Source organism: Coturnix japonica, chromosome 11, assembly GCF_001577835.2.
Source record: "Coturnix japonica isolate 7356 chromosome 11, Coturnix japonica 2.1, whole genome shotgun sequence".
Taxonomy (NCBI): domain Eukaryota; kingdom Metazoa; phylum Chordata; class Aves; order Galliformes; family Phasianidae; genus Coturnix; species Coturnix japonica.
In genome coordinates, this window is record NC_029526.1 from 2,050,028 (window position 1) to 2,070,082 (window position 20,055).

Below are 20,055 nucleotides of genomic sequence, written 5' to 3' on the forward strand. Positions count from 1 at the left end.
GCGTCCGCGCCGCCGCCGCCGCGAGAGGAGCCCGCTGCAGCGCCACCCCGCGGCTGGGAGGACCGGCTGCCGCGGCCCCGCCGCCGGGAGGATGATGTCACGGCCGGCCCCGCCCGGCACCCGAGAGATGGGGGGATGGAGGAGTCGGTTCGGAAGGACGAGGGCAGCGCTGCACCGGCACGGCACGGCACGGCACGGCACGGCACGGCACGGCACGGCACACAGCCAGAGCTCAGCCCCGAGCAGCCCAGCACCCCGACCCGCCCGCAGTTGGAGCGGTGTCTAATTATGGAAGTCGGCGGGTGCGCGCTGCCCAGCGGAGCTAACGCGGCGGCAGTACCAGCAGGGCAGGAGCGGAGCAACGTGTGTTCGCAATGCTGCTCACGGGGCACGTGCCCGGCCTCCAGTGCGGCTCATTACGGCTTATCCAGCCTTCATTTTGTGCCCAGTATCTCCACTATTGTCACTGTTCTCACAGCTGCCCGGAGAAGCCCCGCAGAGCCGGGCAGGGTGGCACGGCCGGAAAGCACGCGCTGCTGGGGTTAGTCAAACCTCCGCCCTGCAGAATGAATGGGAACGAGAGCAGCCCGCGGGCTGCAGCGAGCAGAGACACAAACGAAGCCGATCGACACGGGCCGTTGGAAGCCCCGCGGGCCGCCCTGCCGTCCTGCCCTCCCCTCCCCTCCCTCTGACCCCCCGCCCCGTGCCGCCGTTGCCAGGACGCACCATGACGGAGCTGGAGCTGGCCGCGCTGCCCCTGCCGCAGCTCCGGGAACGACTGGAGCAGAAGCGGTACCGGCAGACACGGCGGGGCAGGGGATGCGCGGGGACAGAGGCTGGGCGGTAACGGGCTGTGGGCTGAGACGGGAACAGGACAACAGGGGCAGGGGCAGATCTGAGGGTCTCATCTGTGTCCCGGTTTGTGGACGGGAGATCTGCAGCTCTCCTTGTTTTTGGGGGCCTGCTTTGCATTGGGTTGTTCTCCTTTGCTTTGCAGCCATGCCAATGACTTGGTGAGGTCCAGGGTGAAGCTGTTTGAGAACCAGTACAATAAGATTCAGATGAGCAGCCAGGGCTCCCCGCAGCAAGGCTCCGCACCAGCGATGGCACCCAAACTGGTATGGAGTGGGGCAGGCCGGGATGAGTGACTTAACCCCAACCCCAGCTTGAAAACAGGTGTGCTGGGCATCAAGGTACAGGTGTGGGCTCACTCACCTTTGTGCATGCCAGGCTGCCACGGAGTGACTTGAAGGTAAACGCACTGGGGAGATGATGCCAGGGAAGCAGGGGACACGGCCCAGTTCTTTAACAGGGTGCTCTGATCCTCCTCTTCCCAGACCTGCGTGCATCCACACCCAGATCCCTCCTGCCAAGTGCACGCTGCTCCTCTGCTATCAGAACGCTGGACTGTCTTTGGGAATACATGCAGACACAGCAGCAGTTGGTCGGTGCTGGTTTTCTAATGGTGTCTGTGTTGTCGCTCAACTGTTGCAGACACGGGGCAGGTCCAGATCCAGGCTGCGCAGCAGTTCCTCGGCCTACTTTGCAGCCCTGACAGCGGAGCAGAAATGTGACCTGGCTGAGCGGGAGCTGATGGATGTGAAAAAAGACATTCAGAAGATGGAGGAGGACTCGGAGAAGACCTTGCAAGACCTCGAGGTACAGCTCTGAGGATATCGAGGCATCCTGCGGCACCGTGGCTTTTCACACCTCTTTGACTGTGATGTGGCTTCATTTCTACAGGCAGTCATACAAGAAGCAGATGGTTGGTGGGCTGGTGTTAAGAAAGCTACCGGTGACTTTGAGGAAGACGTTGTCAGAGCCATCTCCAACGAGAAAGGGAGCATCACAGCATCTGAGAAGGTGGTGAAATACCTGGAGGAGAAGAACCACCAGAGGGTCAGTGCTGTGTGGTAGAAGTTGAGCCTGGTCTGACATCTGTTCCCATGCCCCTACATGAGCTGCCTTGTACTCTCAGGCTGTCCTAGCAGCTAACCCTGTGAGCACAGGGCAGGGCAGCACTGTGAGGGCTGCAGTACAGGTGGAACAAAGGGAAAGCGCACAGTAAAGCACGGGGCCTGGTGCTCTGCCTCCTCCCAGGCCCTGCTGCCACTCTCTAATCTGCTTTCTTCCTTCAGGATCTGCTGAGGCAGAAGCTGCGCTTAGAAAGCAATTTGCTCGGGAGCTACAAGAAGAAACTGCAGCAGCAGCTCAGGCAGGTGCGTGCTGCCTGGGCACCCAGTATGGCACCTCTTTAAGCCTTAGGTTTGCACCCAGGCAGACGACCCTGTGCTTTAAGTCTGCCTTCCCCACCAAGAAAAGCTCTTTCATTTGAGTCTGAGCTTTGCAGCTCTGTTTCCCTGGGCTTGCAGAAGGCGCAGGTGGGAGAAGTGATCAGTGAGGTCCATGCAGAGTTGCTGCAGGTTAAGAAAGCACAGTACGAGGAGGAGATTGATGAGAAGAACAAGGAGCTGCAGCAGCTAAAGATGGCCTTAGAGAAGATCAAGATCATCGACTCCTGCAAGGTGAGTGAAGATCGCAGTGCCCCTGTTTGCCCTTCCTGCTATTCCCCATGGTCACACACAAGCTGACCAGCAGCTCTTGCAGCTTTCCATTTCTCAGTCCGAGAACTCCAGTGGCTTTGCAGGGACTGGAGATCTGCCACTGCACCTGCTGCCACTGTCCTGCTCTTGTGTTCCAGCAAAAGCTGCACAGTGCCATGGAAACATCAACAGCTCTGATGAAAGACATTTCCCAGAGGATAGAGATGCTGGAGAAAGTTGAAAGAAAAACTACTCTTGTGAAGGAGGTAAGATGACAATTTGGGGATCACTGAGACTTTGCTTGACTTTTTTTTAGGCCATAGCTACCTGCATTCCTTGGTGGGACTGAGAATAGGTCCTGGAGCTCCTGCTGCTGTGGGTGGGGATGGGCAGCTTTGTGGATTTTACCCCCCCAGGGTCCATCCACTGCCTTCTTGATGCTCTTTTTCCTTGAGCTTTTCCTCCCCAGTGAGAAGTAGCACAGATGTCACAGCCTGGGGACACAGAGGCTGAGCCACCGAGGCTCTGGGCAGCCCCACTATGGGGTGGAGGCATGGGGTGGGTGCATTGCATCATGTCCCTCCTTTATCCTGCCCTATCCTTGCCCTCTGTCACTTTTCCTCCTGCAGCAACAAGCCAAAGAGAAGTGTCTCATTGAGAGGCTGCAGAAGCAGCTGTCAGACTACAGCACACCTCCTGCAATGAATTACATGCAGACAACGATGGCTGTCGCTGACCTGGAAAAGAGCATCAAGGCTTGGGAGAGGAAGGTGGCAATTGCCGAGGTGAGGGAGACGGGGCCTGGAGTGGGCTGGGTGCTGTCTCCTGCTGTGCTGCTGCAGGCAGCGCTGGAGGCTCTTCCTGTTGGCTGCTCCCTATCCCCAGAACAGAGGCTGAATTTTAACAGCTGAGCTTGGAGGTGAGGATGCAGCATGTAACTTGACAGGCTGCACCATCAGGCTGGGCTCATGCTGGAACCTGAAGGGTGTGTATGGACACACAGAGCCTGGGACGTGTCTGGCTGCAGCACCCCAGCCAGCTGATGGATCCCCAGTGCTGGCTGTCCTCTTTGATGATCTCAAACGTTTCTTCCTCATCTGTATCTTGACTGTTCCCTGGTAAGGAATGGCTGTATCTGGCCAAGAGCCGACAAACATGAGTTCATGGCAAAGTTGCAAGAACAGTATCTTTGTCTCTGGCCCTGGCACAACTCCTTCAGCCTGGGAGGAGTTGTGGAGATAAGAGAGGAGCATTGTCAAAGCCCAAATGCTGCAGTGAGCACTAAGTGCAGGTGGGAGCAGGGTGGGTGCAAGGGAATGCCATACAGCAGCTTTATCCACAACATATCGCTGCTGACTGAACTCATTAAGATCTTCTCTTTTCCCCTCTTGCAGATAACCTTGCAAAGACACCACAGAGCGTGGAACCAAGTGAAGATGTCTGCTAACATGCACCTGCCTTGTGTGATGCTTCAGGGCAAGCAGTGGAAGCTGCAGAGGAAGCCAGCCGTGTGGGGAAATGTGCTGTAAAATGGGTAACTGTAGCACTCTGAGTGGTGCAGGGGGTGAAACCACTTGAAATGATGAGGCCTTCTCTCTGGTCAGTCCCAGCACAGCTTCCAAGTTCAAGTTGCTCTTGGAGATGGGAAGCATCTCCTCACTGCAGGAGATGTAAATCCCAAGTGGCCCATCCTTAGATGAGTTTGAAGATTTGCTTTTCATACTTGGGGTTGAAATCACCTTCTTGAAATACCACTGCTGCCAGTGTAGAGGTTTCTACACAGAGTGGAGGCTGCAGCTCAGCTTGTGCCCCGACAAGGTGAGGAACACATCTACTGCTGCCCTCCCAGCTGTGGGCAAGATCCCCTGCTGCGGTGGGACACCAGTGATACAGGGATGGCCTGTAGCACCTCATGCCACCATCACTGAGAATGGCCTTCAGGAGCCGTTTCTCAGTTCCTTTAGTCTGGCACATCACAGCGTTTCCAGGGTCACCCTTTGGGAGAAAAAGCAAGGTTGTGTCACAGCAACCCCACTGCTCTTACATCCCATAGAATTCAGTGGAACCCGCAATTCCTTATTCTTTGCTCTGTATCCAGATGGAGTTTTGCATTCTTGGTAGATTTTTCCATACATAAGACAATGTTCTTTCAAACTTGGGGTTGTATTGCCCATTGTATGTTGTGTAGAAGGAAGATAGGTGGGTGCTGGATTCTGGGCAGGGCAGAGAACAAGCAGTGTCCACATGGAGTCCTTTGAGCAGCAGATGACATACAAGCCATACAAGTACGGCAGCAGTGTCAGAGGGGCACCCAGGCCAGGCTGATCCATGGCAGCATGTTACAGCAGCAGCCATCAAAAAGCAGTTTTGACATGCAGGAGAGTGAGATCTGTCTGGAAAAGCAAAGAGCAGTCACTAACAGGGGTCTGCTTGTGTGGTTGGACCATTCTCTAAGGGGCAAGCGTGCCCTTGGCTTAATGGACAGATCCATACCACATTTGTTTTTCTATTATAAGGATGAGAACTCAATTTATTTCTAGTGTGTGCCCTTGCCAAAGGGCTCTGTATTTATGTGCTTCACAACAGAACAATTAAAAAACCCATCAATGCTAAAATCTTGCACAGAAAGGAGAAAGAAAGGGTTGTCCACACAGAACCTAAATTTAGAGGTGTATCATAGGAATGGAAAGACTTTGAAATTATTTTTAAAGGCCTGAAAGAGATGAGAGAGGAAGGATTACAGAATGCCACAGGTTTTGTGTTCAGAAGCCATCGCTGTTGGATGGATCATTACATGGAAGCAGTCTGCTCTCGGACAATACTCAAAAGCTTTCAGACCAGCAGCAGGCTCAGTGCAGCTCGGATAACAGAGCCTGACCTCACTGGGATCGTTATGAAACCCTGTGGGCTCTGGTCTCATTTGCTGAGAAAGATTTGATGGGAAGGACAAGTATAAATGGCTCAAGGACCTGGTTGCTGTTTCCTCACCTCATTGGTGGTTCTTGGCATCGCATAATACCTCCAGAGAAGGAGGAGATGTTTTCCTGATGGACTTACCTACAAGGGTTTCTGCATGCAGGGCTTTTTTTTGGTCATTTTTTGGTGACAGAAATGAAGGATGCTCTTCACTGTACATTAGGAATTCCACTGCCAAACAGCATTTCATTCTGAAAACTGCATTCACAGTCCTGCCTGCCTTACTTAGGCCAAAAAGTCAAAATAGATGGTTTTAACAATTAGCCTTAAACTACAGACTGAGGGCACTGAAAACAAGTAGCTCATTTGTTTTCTCCTTTTGGGATGCCATGAAAATAACTACAGCCATTTAGAATCTTTGAATTTATTTGGCATAGAATTTATTTGGCTTCCAATTTAGGTAGCCTTGGGAGCCTAATTTTACATATTGCTTTTTCAAGCTTGGCAGAAGAGGCAGACAGCAGGTCTGTGTTTGTGGCTTTGCAGTCACGGGCAGAGTGTCACAGATGTTTTCTGTCCTGAGCACATAAAAGGCTCAGCATTGATTGTGGTCTGGCAGTAAAACAGCAGCAGTAATGACTTGTGTCCCACTTAGTGGCTGCCAATGGGCAACAGGTGACCATCTCTCTCCTGGAGGCTTTTGGACTAAAGAACATGATAATTTCATACTTTGCTGAATCCAAATCTGCATGTGAAACATTGTAAGAACAGCCTCACAGAGGCACTGGTGAAAAGAAAGGTATTCTGCCTAATTATAGATGTCAATAAGATCCAGCTTCCACCTCCATCCCAGGCAGGGCCTGGGGATGCTAACAGCCTGGGCTTCCTGGGCCTTGCCCACATTCAGGGGAAAGGAAGAGCACTAATGGCATATGAAGCATTCACTGATGGGGAGAACTGACTCATGCCCTCTATTTCCTGCAGTGGAACATCCCAATTCCATCCCTCCCTCAAGAAGAGACAAGGTTCAGCTTAGCGGGACCAGAGTGCTATTTCTGAAGAGCCCATTCCCAGCAGCACAAACTGCATGCCTAGAGAAAGTTTGAAGCTTTTAATTTAATAAAGTCATTTCATGTCTGTCTGCATCCTGACATTCTTCTGAGACTAAGCTAAAATATAAAGCTTGCTCATTCATGACTTCAAATGTCAAGGTTTAATTACATACAACACCTCAGAATTAAACTTCAAACCAGTGACATTTTTTGAACCATGTGGAAGACAGACATATCCAAACCAGGGGCTGGAAGTGCCAGCTGCTGCCTATGGGTGCTGCATTCCCTATGGGGGCAGGAGGGGAGGGCTGGCTGCAGGCTCCAATTGAGCCTCACCTGTGCATGGCACCAAAATTCCCTTTTAAACTGGTTAGAAAGAACCAGAGCAAGTGGACCATCAGGGTGATAAATGTCCACCAGCTGACAGCTCATGTTGCTTTGCCATTGACTTTCATTTCATTTTCCTGACAATGCTTTCAGCAGTGAAGGAGGATGAAGCACCCCAACAAAGCATTTCCTAATAGCACTCTGGGATGGTAATTTTGTAGTTCTCTTAGTTGCTATATCTCTGTTGTAAATTTGCATTTAATTTGTCTTACTAATTAATGATTGGGATTTAGAAGACGATGGCATCTTGCAGTACTTACTGGCCCCAGCTCTAGAGCAATGTCTCAGCAGGGAGGAAATTAACAATTTTTGAAGACTTGAAAATCACGAAGAATCAGCCACCAGAAGAATACTAAGGAAAATCTCAGGCCCACTAAGAAAAAAAAAGGATACTTCTGAGCCAGCTTCATGGCTTGTAGGGCCCAATTCATTATTTTCTAAGGCATATTGTTGTCAAAGCCGTAATTTAGCTCATAAAATGTTTGTTGCTGTAGGGATAATAACATGTCCTGGGGTTAATGGGTTCTGTAACCTCCCATGTTTTGGTTATTTTTAAAAAGCAGTGGTTGGCAGCCAGCTGGAGAGTGCTTTATTAGTAACATCCCCAGAGAGCAGACACTCTAACACTTGATATCTTTTGGTTAGAGGGTACAGCAAGGACACAAAGCTCCTCACTGAGCCTTGGAATATGAGAAGACAACAGCAACACAGCCCTAGATGCACAGTGCAGCATCACTACTGAACACTGCATTGGCACAGGGTGATAATCCCATCTCAACGTAAAATATTAGCTTGTTTGAACTGAGTTTGAATGTCTGCTGATTGTTCTATTTGAAAGCAAAGGTCTGTATTCCGGACTAATGTAATGCTATCCCTATCTGCTTCTGCCCCAAACCAACTCCAGAGAGGTGTACCAGCATATGGTTCTGTGCAGAGCCAGGAACTGGACTTGATCCTTGGTTCTTTGATTCTATACCAGATCACCTTTACCAATATCACATCTTATTTAAATATCTATATATTTTATATATATATATATATATATAAATATATGGATATTTTTGACCTGATATATATATATATCAGGTCAAAACCCATTCCTTTGGAGCACTGTAGACCCAGTTTCCCTTTTAGGTAAATGCATGTATCTTTTGTCCTCTGTGGAAATACACATCTTAATCTATCACTGTTTAACTTTTCAATATATTCTTTTCCAACAGAATAATTTAATCGTATATATGGTAACCATGCATCTAAGGAATGTATACATACACACACACATATATATGTATGTGTGTGTATATATGTATATATATATATATATATATATAAAAATACACATCATTATATATGCAAATAATATGAACATGGAGAAGCTTCAGTGGCTAACAAACACTGAAGTATAATGAATTCACCCGCCCCTAAAGAAGTGACTTTCTTTAGTCAATTGCACTGGAAAAAGGAGCTTGCATTACAGAAATCCAGCAGAGGTTAAAGATGTAAGATTCATAGAGAGTCTCCTGGTATCTTTTTTTTTCACAGATCCATCTCCTTGTATGGGGATGAGAATGGAAACAAGGAACAGAGGCTAATAGAGGCTAAAATAGTATTAGGTGCAGGATTATGCATCTGTCTAAAATAGGTAAGGATTTGATTTTTGGACCATGTCCATACCCTACTTGAGTAAATCAAGTGTCTGTTTCTGAAGAAACAGTAGTGAAAACAAAACTTATGTTTACTCCTAATGTGAACAGTGTATATTAGTTACAGTAATATATACTATTGCCACCCTGTTAGTAACGTTCGGTGTCTTTTCCATACGGATGTAAATGGTAATCCTAAATGTGAGGTACACAAGGTGTGCAGTCATTTCTTGAAAGCCTTACCTTGTTTTTATCAAAGTACCAAAGTATTTTATCAAGTATTGCCCAGTGAACTTGACTGGCTCAGTTCTGAAACCACATTCAGCCATGCTGCATGTGTGCCAAATTATATCTGCACAGCCAACAGGGGTTCTTGTATATTCTTCATGAAGCTTAAGTACAGCACCTAGCAGCCTTACTACAGATTAGGCAGCAGCACCTTAACACCAGTCCAGGTGAAACTGCTGTCTCCAAATTGCAGCAATTTTGTAAGGCAGGAGTGTGTGTACCCACAACAAAAGCCAAGACCAGATTAAATAATTTGCCACCTAAAGCAATCGACAGTAAAAATAAACTTTCCCTCTTGGTTCAAACTCCATTCCTTCCACACAGTTTGAATATAATCCAGTATAAATGTGGCAACTGTATTTATAGAAGCATTTACCTTGGCTTGATTTGAAGCATCCTTTTGCAGGCCAAGCACCACAAAGTTTTAAATATAACATTAATATAAATGATGACAAATAAAATGGTTTGTATATAAGGAAGCTCACGGACCAGTAGAGGACAAGGAACTAAGGCTAAATTGCAAAGCTATATGGGTCTATGGTGTGCAATGAGATAATTTTGGAACTGAGAACGTGAGAAACAGTGCCATTTAGGGAACAAGGCTGACAAAAATCTGCTGCTCATGCTTCTCAGACTCTTCTTCAGGCATGAATGAGGGCTGTTGCCCTATGGCAATGAGAAATGTGTGGCAAATCGCTGGTTTAAATAGTAAAATCCAAGCTGAGTAGACTAGATAATGGCAGTGCAGTCAAACATCCAGTGCAGACAAGCTGCTGAATGAAATGCAGCATTACCTGCAGTGAGTATAACCAACCTGATCCTCCTCTGCATACAAAGGCTGCAGCACTTTAATTATCTCCTAAGAATACACTGAAGGGCTTTGCAGTCTGCTCCTGGGCTAAACAGAAAGATCTGATCAGAACAAAACAACAAGCAGAGGGACAGAAAGAGTGCTTGTGCCCTATGCATGCTCTAAGGTGCAGGGTGCTAATGACACAAACTACCAAGTTGGCTAAAGGCCTTAACAGCCATCATTAGATAGGTGCCATGATGCTGTGGCACAAACAACAAGGTGAAAGATGCAATTAGAAGGTTAAACACTCCGAAATGGCAAGATGGAAAACAATGAGCAATAGGGAAATCTTGACATGACCAGATGACTGCTAGACAGCACGCAGGTTTTCAGCAGAGCCATGGAAGCTGTAAAATGCTTCGAAGGGGAACAATTCATTAAAATCAAAATGCAACAATGGGAAGGCTGTTACCCTTTGGTGGTCTGGGTAAGGTACTCTAATGTTCATCTCTAGCAGAGAAGAAAATGTAACTGAGCTAGAGCTAAGGCAGCCGAGCTGCTGATGGGCCCCCATTAATGGGGGGGCCCTCAGCAGATTCCTAGCAGGTGCTTTTCAAATATAATAGTCTGAAGGGTATGTAGAAACTCAGCAATAAGCAGGGATGGCAGAGCTACATTCAGCTGTTGCACAGATCAGGTACCACTGAAAAGCTTTAGGTGCAGAAGATAGCAATGAATAAATCATGGGAGATAAAGCCCACTGAAGTCAATAAGAATCTTGCAGTCCATTAATTTCAGCAGGAAGTTCAGGGATTGAACCAATTGTTGAGGTTGGGCTCTAATCCACTTAGAACAATCCTAAAGATCGGAGGGCAATCGGCTGCCATACAGGTCAATGCCCAGAGGTGCACTGCAGATCCTTCATTCCTCCTGAGCAGCCATTTTGTTCATAAATCACTGTGTGCTGGCTGCAGACCCAGGAGAATGGTGGGTGCTGTGTGGTGTTGCAGGGAAGAGAGGAGTGGGTAGACAGGGAGGAGGGGAGGAAGATGGAAGTTTTCTCTTGGGGATGGGATGGTTCTTCCTGCATTGGTATTTGGGGAAGCAACATGGCTGCTAAATACTGCTGGAATCTTCTCTCCAGCTGTAAAAGAAACACTGTTTTGTTCCTGCTCAGCCCAAATTAAAGTTCTGATTCACAAAAGAAATACTAGGCAGAGACTTCATGAAATCCACTAGGTTTGATATTGGTATTTTGTTTGAAGGCATTTCAGCAATGCTACCACGAAGGGCAATGAATAATATTAAACAGATTTAGAACAGGTTTGCAATTCCAAACCTCCATTGTTTTATACTGCAAGATGAACTCTCCAACAAACATACATCAGACTCAGCAAAAAGATACTGCCAATTTTAAGATATATTCTGTAAGTAACTCAGGCTCTATTTTCTGCAGGAATAAATAGCACAGACCTGAATGTTATCTCTAGCAATGATATCTAGTGGAATATTCCTAAAGAAACAAACTATATTTGCTCACATTTGTGGACAGAGTTGATTCATGAATATTTAGCAAAATACACTGAAAGAAAAATAGAGAGCAATTAAGGTAAACTCAGCTTTGCTTGGATGGTCCTGAAAATGACTCATTATTTTGTGTCTGCTATGGTGAGAAAACACAGCTGCAGCCTCTGCTGCATATGAGCCCATATAGGCTGATGAGATGCTGGCAGTGGTTAACACGCAGCCATGCTCTTCCCTTTCTGCTGAGGACAGCTTGAACACTCACTGTCAAAACTCCCTCGTGCAAACTTTTACTGTTCTCAGCTGTCAAGGATGCCAGCATTAAGGATTCTGTAGATATTCTGGAGGAGATTCTGGACAAGCTTGGAGACACAGGAAAGAACTATTGGCATTAACAGAGCTATGAATCTTTTCTTCTGCTGATCTCCCAAAGTACCCTAACAAGTTACAGCTTTTCACAGACGACAGGAAAATTAGACCCGGAGATGCATAGGGCCACCTAGCAGGATATAAGTGAAACAGGCAGCACTCTGATCCCCGTGACCCCCTTCCTTCCTTCACACTAAGCAGGCACTGCAGTCCTTTTCTTTGGGGTAACTGTGTTTAAGAAGAGGGTAGGTACAAACACGACAAAGTGTGCCATTTCTGCAGTACATAAGCATTAAAGTAAGCGCAGAAGTGGTTAAGTAATAAACTGCTCCAGGTCAGCCATAACTACTTTATATGTTAGAAGCTGAGAACTGCATCCCAGCATCCCTATGACAACTGAATCCCTGGGTTTTAGTATTAAAAAACAACAGAAACCAGTATCTGTTGAATTAGTGCCGGCATGAGATAGAAGAGAAATATCTTCAAAGAAAACAAGAGTAAACTTCAAAGTCCTCCATTGATTCCTTCACACTAAAGTCACCGTGTCCTGAAGCATTACTCTGCATCTCCGCCTATTTTGTGTTCAGATACCACAACCACCACAATATCTTCAAGTGCAATTAACTGGCACTGAAATTGCTTACTCTGCAGCCATAACACGAAGGTCTAGGAGGCTGGCGTGCATCCCAGCACATTACTCACTCTAATACAAGTTGTCAACATCTTAGTGCAAGGACTTTTCTCCTTGTCTGAGTTTCAGAGCATCCACTGTGCACGCTGCACTGCCCACAGACTGTGCTCAGCCTTGCCTGGCAGGGTCAACAGCTCTGTGATGAGCTGCTGGGGTGGAATTTAACCAGTCCAGAACACTGCAGGAGATGAGAAAGCTCCATTCACATTACCCCAGATCCTTCAAGAGCCCCTTTAAAAGTTAATCCATGATGATCACATCCTAACTTCTTTTCAAATAAGAAATGGGAGAGGAATTATAAAGGACTGCATGAAATCTCCATGATTAGCAAAATATCACCTCACGATGTCTGAAATTTTCATTATTTGACAGCATATTTCACAACACACCTGCGTGTTAAAGCAGTGTTTGACATGCAATTGGAATGTCAGCATCCAAAGAACAATATGACAAGCTTGGTGTGAATCCCATGGCTCAATACAACCATTGTTACTATTCAAGGCGAGCCTCAGAAGCTGACAGATTTCAGTGCAGTCCCATTTTCTTACCACTTCAAGAAGCCTCTTAATGATATAGCTGTGTCTGCAGTGTGAATATCTTGGGAAACTGTGGGGGCTGGGAGAAAGTAGTACAAGTCTGAGAGGAAAGAAATACCACATAATCTTCCCATGCAATCTAGTGAAAAAAGAATCTGCTCTAACATTTGGATCGCACGGGAGCTGTATCAGTGTGCATCTTGTCATGGTTTCACTAGCTGTAGGTGTGAAAGAGATGGCACTCACCATGTTTTTGAAACTCACTTAGATATATCAGATGTAAGCAGAGCCTTATGCAGAGCCTTGTGCTTTCTGAGGACCATTCCTGGCCTACATTCCTTGCACATCCACTTGTGGCTGCACAGAACTGTGACCATCACCAAAACTCTACCGTAAGCTAAAATCCTGTAAAAGAACAAAGGTTTTAAGCTTCTATTCAGAACTACAAACGTGGTAATAAACAGATAATGATGCACACAATGCCAAGTGCAGGATGGCAATATTGATGGAGAAGCAACAACAAGCAGACAAAAAACTGTGTGTCTACACTGTATTGATGCAAGACACCTGCTGGCTTCTTGAAGTCAAAAAGAAGGGTCTTGATGTTAAAGGGCTGGGCTGTGAAGTTTCTTCTGTATCTTTGCATATCCTATATGCTGTGCTCATCAGGTTAATAACCTTGATCTAAGGACAAAGATGGAAAAGCCTCAAAAACTCCAATTACATGGCATAGATCAGGTTCTCTGCATTTGTATATCAGACTGACTGACTGAGTGCAGCCTTGTCATACCTCGCACAAAATGTTTTGCAATAAATAAGGGTACAGTGCTTCAAAGTCTCACACTAAAAAGCTGGCATGCTCTTTTTATTTTTAGTGGGATTCTGAAGATAAAGACCTTGACTCTTACAATCAGAAGGGAACTGGCAACCCAGCAAAGACAGATTCTAATCCAGATGCAACCTTTTATCAGGGTCTTCATCTCTGCAGCTGTACATCAAGGAGCTATACTTCATGCAGTCACAACTGCTAGTCTACAAAGCAGCCCAGCTTGCTCATTGACCTGTAGGATTATGATAGCAATGGCTGTTCCTTTGCTTGATGCAGAAGCCACACACTTGCTAGCCTATCTCCGCAGCTCTGTGTGTTGCAGCATTTGTTACAGGAACTCTACTCTGCTGACAGAGGTAAGTGTTGCAAAAGGACAAATAGTTGCCCTGCTTTCAGGTTCAGTGGGTAGGTGCTCTGTCCTGACTGCCCTCCTTCACTCCCTCTGCAATGATGGCTGGAATGTTTTGGAGCTGACAAAAAAAGCAATGACATGAAAAGGATCACATGGCTTCAGGTGAACCTGAGGCCACAGACCTGTTCTGTGCGGCTGAGGCCATGCCAGGCAACTTCATGTGATAGCAAAGTGATGGTATCAGCATGAGTTTAGTATCCTCTTCTGATTTTGCTTTGATCCTTGGTCACTGTCTTCTGGGGCAGTCCAGAGAGCCTGGATCTGATGCTGACACTGCTGGACTGATGTAAAGTAAGATCCTGTCATGAAAACTTCTAATCCCCTTAGAAATTATGGGCCCCCAAAATACAAATAGCATAACCAGAGAGCGGGGCTTTGTTGCAACATCATGCACTACACTAAGGAAGAGGAGTTACAAAGCAGAATGAATAAGACTGACTAAATAGCAGCATGCAGTACGGTATTCAAATAAAGCACAGCACCATCTTAACACTGCTTTCAACTTCATCAAAGGCAGAGAGGAACTGAAATCATTATTCTCCATTAATACTGTGACTTCAGGGCAGAAAAGGTATCTTTTCACACTGAATTTGTTATCCATCTTGATTTAGTCACATTGTGCATACACAATTTTTAATTACACGAGCTCACATCTATTTTTGGCAGAATCTCTGCTTCATTCAGTCCATGGAGCAGAAATGCAGAGGAACTCACCAGAATGAATGACACCTACTAGTTCCAAAAGAGGAGCAGAGACTGAATCAAAATGCATTTTTCAAGACTAGCTCTGTGAGAAAGAATGGCAGAAACAAACAACGCTCAAGAGAAAACTGAGCTTGCAAACTGAGTGGGCTATTATTAAGCTAATAAGAGAAGTAAACAGAGAGGTTTGGAGGAGAGAAGGGGAGGAATTTAGGCATTAACTTGCCCTGCCCCTGAGAGGCACATCTGTAGGCACAAGGACCACAGTCCTCCTTCCCTTAGAGTGAACTGTAAAAGCGATAAAACCGATGCTATAGTCTGGATTGCAAACAGTATTTCTAATAACCAAAATGAAAATAGAAGCAGATCTGAAGTTTACAATCCTTTTTTACCTCACCAAGTGTAATTTGTTGCATGAACTCCTGTTATTACATGGGGTTGGATTCAGCAATTTCCAAGAAATTCTTCTAAGTCACACTTAAGTGTGTAGCAAGTGTTTCATGAATGTTTCTTGTTTGAGGGAATATTGCCACGTTGCTAAAACCTGTTGTGGTTTAGACGGGAATTCTGTTAAAATTGCTGGAATTTCTTGCATTTGGAGTTCCCTAGATGGCAATTTACCGCTGTTTTTATCAACCACAAAATCTCCCTTTGCTGCAGTGAGCAGGGTCTGGCCCCACATAGCAATTCAAGCACTGAAATGTACAAGTTAATGAGTCCTTCCAGTCTCGATGAGGCAAGAGATATCTACACAGCCCAGAGGCTCTCTCTGCTGATAAGAAAACTGAAAAAACAGAGGGCTGATTTTCTCCAAGTCACAAACTGCATCCATAGCAGATCTCGGAGCTGTTCTGAGCTCAGCCTGCACTTCCATACATCATCCTTTCAACGCCTGCTGCCACGCATGCCTGCAGGAGGATGCTGGGGCTGATGACCTTGTCCTGCAGCAATTCTGACTGACCTGGGGCTCCCCTTCCCGTGGCTTCGGTTCATGTGGCAGCAGGGTGATGAGGCACATCAACATGTTCAGCAGCTCTTCAACTAAGAGCAAGGGGTGGTTTGTTTTTTCTCTTTAATGGTAGTTTAAAGTATAGATAAAGTATAGGATACAGGAGAAAATAAAAGCAACAAAACTACAAACAACAACACTCCAGTAAACTTTTCCATTCTCAGATATCACTGCACAATTTGGATGGTGCTATTACATCCATCTTTATCTTCACACAGCAAGTCCTGTACAGCACTGTATCTAAAACAGAGTCAGTTCAATCAAGTGATTTCATTCACTATAATTCATTTAACTTTACTGAATGCCAGCTGTGTCTGTTGCTCTCTCCTTCTCTTGTGTCAGTGCATACACACAAAAGAACTGCAGTATGCTCCACTTAGTCTGTTCTTATCTAGCCTGTCCCAGACAGAAACCCAGAGGGCCACTAATAGCACGGCTGATAGGAGGAATATCATTGGCTGTGAGTTTCTGAAGTGCCAGTGATTTATGAGTTGTTCGGCAGATGGAGCTGTTGCAGTGCACACCACGAGCTGCCAACTAGGCCAACTAGAGCGTTCAAAACAAGTATCTGCCTGAGGGTGTTTGCAAATAAATCCTCAGCTGTATCCAGGTAAACTTATGTCATCCAGGCAACTACATGCGCTTTTAGCAAATTGACTGGCTTGCTTAGAATCTCCTAGAGATGATTTTTAGGCCGGTGGGATCATTAGTATTTATACATTAGTATCACAACCTAAGCTTTTAATTTTAATGTGCAGTTGAAATCTGGCAAGCCCTCAAACCATGCCTGCTCCATTATTAGGGTACATAAAGACCTGCCTTTGCCACAAGTCAGCTTCCTTTGGCTGCCACTGGTGCAGAAATCCATGTTTTCTAAAGGTCAGATGTCACTACTGTGAAAATGGCAATTGTGGAATTGTTACGTTGCAGGATATGCTCTTGGATAACAGAGTGAGGGTTTCAGAATATTCACATATATGTACGTTGGGGAAGGGAATAAAAATAAGAATACAATAATTCAGCTTTCAAGAAATGTTCATTTAGGAGTATGACTCTTTATAGGTTCTAGGAAGATAAATACGATCATAAACTTAGGCATAAACCAGCAAGCGATTCATGGCACAATTAGAATTTGAGATAAATGGATTAATAATCTCCTACCCAAGCATCTAATTAAGAAGAGTCTGCATTCATCAAAGACTTTTGTTGACATTATACATTACTGAAGGGGAATGAGGATTTACTTTCTCCTTAGTATGCAAATTCATTACCATTTTCCCTGATGGTAGCTATACACACATGCAGGAGCCAGGGAATATTACATCTAGTAGAGGAGATTAGAATGCCTTCAAGAATTGACCCCTTATACCCTGTGTGCTGCATAATCTACACAAGAATAGCTTAGCAAGTCTGCCCTATGTACTTTAAAACGCTTTCCCATTTTCAGTATTAAAGATAGCATATTCTGATTCTGCAGCTCTTGGTCTACAGTTCCATAGTTCCATTTACATCAGCTCCAGGCCATCATGCCAGTGCACTGCTGGGCTGATGGTAAGGCAATGCAACACTTACAGTCCAAACCAATCTCTCACCTGGAGCTGCAGCTTTCATTCCACAAACATTCACAGCAGGTGATGCCATCAGTGGAGACAAGCTCAGGGACTGCAGATCAAACCTATGATGTCAGAGCCATGAACCTGCAGAGGACACAGACAGCGTTAGCACATTATCCAAGGGTAACAAAACCTTATGTCTAACATGCTATCAATTCATATGAATCTGCAGTTCATATAGAGTTGTCTCTGTAGTCCAGGATTGACCCTTCAGCCTTTTTTTTTTTTTTTTTTTTGCTGAATTTGGAATATTCACACCCATTTACTGAATTAGTGAAGGGAATCAATACCATCTCTCTCATCTCAGGAAAATGAGTTTCCACAATACATCAACTCTAAAACTTAAATTGACAATTGAAACACGGTGTTTTTAAGTGTGTCATTCCTAATTAGCTCTGCAGATACAGCTATTTTGGTCTGGGCAGTCTGAGCAAACTGTGATCGTGTCATTATTTCCTCCACTAATTGTTAGTAAGGAAATTGAATGCAGGGGAAAATTTAAAAGTGAAGGGACATTTTAGGTCATTTTGTTAGATCTTTATCATCAGGGTTTGACTCACACTTCAATACCATTTCAGATATGCTAACCAGCTCCACTTTAGCATCCCTTGTTGAAAAGGGGCAAGGAATTGCACAGAGAAGCAAGAATCACAGAACGAGTTGGGTTGGAAGGGACCTTCAAGCTCACCAAGTTCCAACCCCCAACCATAGGCATACACAGAGGATTATTAATCAGAAAAGATTTCACTCTTTTTAAGGACTGTCAACTGTAATATTGTAACACTGTAATATTACAATACACTGTCAACAACAAAAATTTACCGGATAGAACTGCACATTCCTTAGCAGATTTCTATTTATGCCATGGAGGTATTTGGCCCTGAAACTCCACTGTGAGGAGCAGATAGATTTTTAAACCCCATACTATGAAAAGAAGGTCTAAAACCATCATTCATCTCAATGAGATTACTCTGGGTTTGCCAAACTTTCCCCACTGATAGTGCTCTCCTGTTACGTTACTGGCTCTGCTGGCAAATACAGGACTACAAGAAAATGGTAAAATCAATGGATACGCAGGCTCTCCTAGAGGAGATTAAAACTCTGCCAAAAATCCACATCTGGGTTTGTGTGATAAAACCCGGCACTGAGTACAGCCCACAGACATGTATTCACTTATAGAATCTCACACAGGATTCTGTTGCTTTGATTCCAATATCCTTGGATACTGAGCTGATGAAGCTTGCACACTGTTGACTTATTGGCAATGAGCTGTATCACTGACCAGCTACAGGGGTGTTCCATGAAAGCTAAGATAGATTTCATGGCATCAAGGAGTATATTTCCTCTGGGCATTGAGTATCGTTTTGTTGAATGGCATTGGAGTGCATGCAACTGAACTGGAAGAGCATCACTCCCATTGTTTCCCTATGGCATTTAATGGGAACTTCGAGATGTAACAAAAAGGAAACTGCTGACATTTACTGTTTCAGACTGTGGGAAGGGCTCATTGCTTTGTTCAGTCGCTTGAGTATATTTCAGGCAGGAAAGGGTCTCCCTGTGAAGAACAAACACAGCATTTCTCTTTCATCCACACCACGTGAGTGTTCTACTTACATCATCACAGCCACCCCGAGACATCAAAAGTGTCAGAGATCCCATCAAGAGCTACTTGTCTAACTGTGGCTATTCACCTACCAGCAAAACTATACAGGTAACAATTCCTTGAAGATCACTGAATCCACTTCCTTATGAACAGGAATTCATGCAGTGAGTGACATTAGGGAAGAAAACACTGGAAAGTACTAGAACTGCTTCAGTGCTCCCTTTGATGGCTAAAAACACTGTCTGCAACACCAATTATAGCATGCAGTTTATCTTCTCTCTTCAGCGTTCCTTTTTAGAATGTACATCTTCCTTACAAATTCAAGCTGTCCTCAATTGCAGAATCTGCTCCTGAGAGCAATATTTATGCATCTGACATAGCACTCTGTTCTCTTACTGGTAATCCTGCTGAAGCCAATTGGCTTACCTCAGTTATTTGCCTGCATTTGCACAACAAAGGGATTGCAAAAGCTCGTGTCACAAATCCAGCATGACATTATTACTTACAAATAAGAACTCTCTGCCACAGGCGAAACAAGCAGTTCGGAAATGCAAATCTGTTCCTGAGAGTGGAAGTGCTGGAGGGAAAGGAGCAACCCAGGCAGTGTCAGGAAAGGATTTAGGGTAATGGCTCCGGCTGTGGGGTCAGATCAGACAGGAGGCAACCCAGCCTTCCCTCAGTGCTCCCAGCCATGTCCCTGCAGTTTCCTCAGCTGTCTTACTTCATGTATTTAATGCTATTTACGTTGAAACAGGCCCAGCTGTGCAGTATGATGAGCTCTCTGCAGAGCCCATTGAGGCTGCCCCAAGCCTTCAGTTCTCTCTACCTCACTTTGCCATCTCACACCACAACCTGATGCACTTGAAGAAAGGGATTTTCTTTATGTACCGCACCCTACAAGAACGTATTCCCTTTACATCCCTCCTTGCTCACAGCGCAAATCTGGCATTTCCATGTGAGGATCTGCCCTCCAAACTCGATGAAGAAGGGATTATTTTCACTAAGCCATCATCAAACCCTTGTGTTTTATTTCTCTCAGTGAATTAATGCAGGGTTTAATAAGGTTCCACCAACCAGCTTTAGCTGGGCTCTGACTGACTGGGCTCACCTCACACAGCACCGCCCGTTCCCGCCTCCGCGGCGGG

The 20,055-nt window shown here is 45.4% G+C and overlaps 1 protein-coding gene and 1 long non-coding RNA gene across 3 annotated transcripts; one reads left to right on the forward strand and one right to left on the reverse strand.

Moving 5' to 3' along the window:
* Nucleotides 1–41: 41 nt before the first annotated feature.
* CCDC113 (coiled-coil domain containing 113) lies at nucleotides 42–6,602 on the forward strand. The gene is given in 12 exon segments (XM_032446992.1): nucleotides 42–662; nucleotides 664–812; nucleotides 814–843; nucleotides 998–1,118; nucleotides 1,495–1,659; nucleotides 1,744–1,899; nucleotides 2,139–2,219; nucleotides 2,373–2,525; nucleotides 2,702–2,809; nucleotides 3,173–3,328; nucleotides 3,938–4,077; nucleotides 6,444–6,602. Coding segments are annotated over 12 exon segments (1,599 nt in total). The 5' UTR covers nucleotides 42–374; the 3' UTR covers nucleotides 6,496–6,602.
* LOC107319222 lies at nucleotides 1,773–20,030 on the reverse strand. Of its 2 annotated transcripts, XR_001557685.2 has the most exons (4): nucleotides 19,003–19,980; nucleotides 17,287–17,391; nucleotides 12,989–13,147; nucleotides 1,778–1,875 (listed from the first exon to the last, which is right to left on the reverse strand). It is a non-coding gene; the product is annotated as an uncharacterized LOC107319222 (long non-coding RNA). The 2 variants fall into 2 exon arrangements; XR_004308610.1 differs by lacking the exon at nucleotides 12,989–13,147 and having other exon boundaries at nucleotides 1,773–1,875; nucleotides 19,003–20,030.
* Nucleotides 20,031–20,055: the final 25 nt, after the last annotated feature.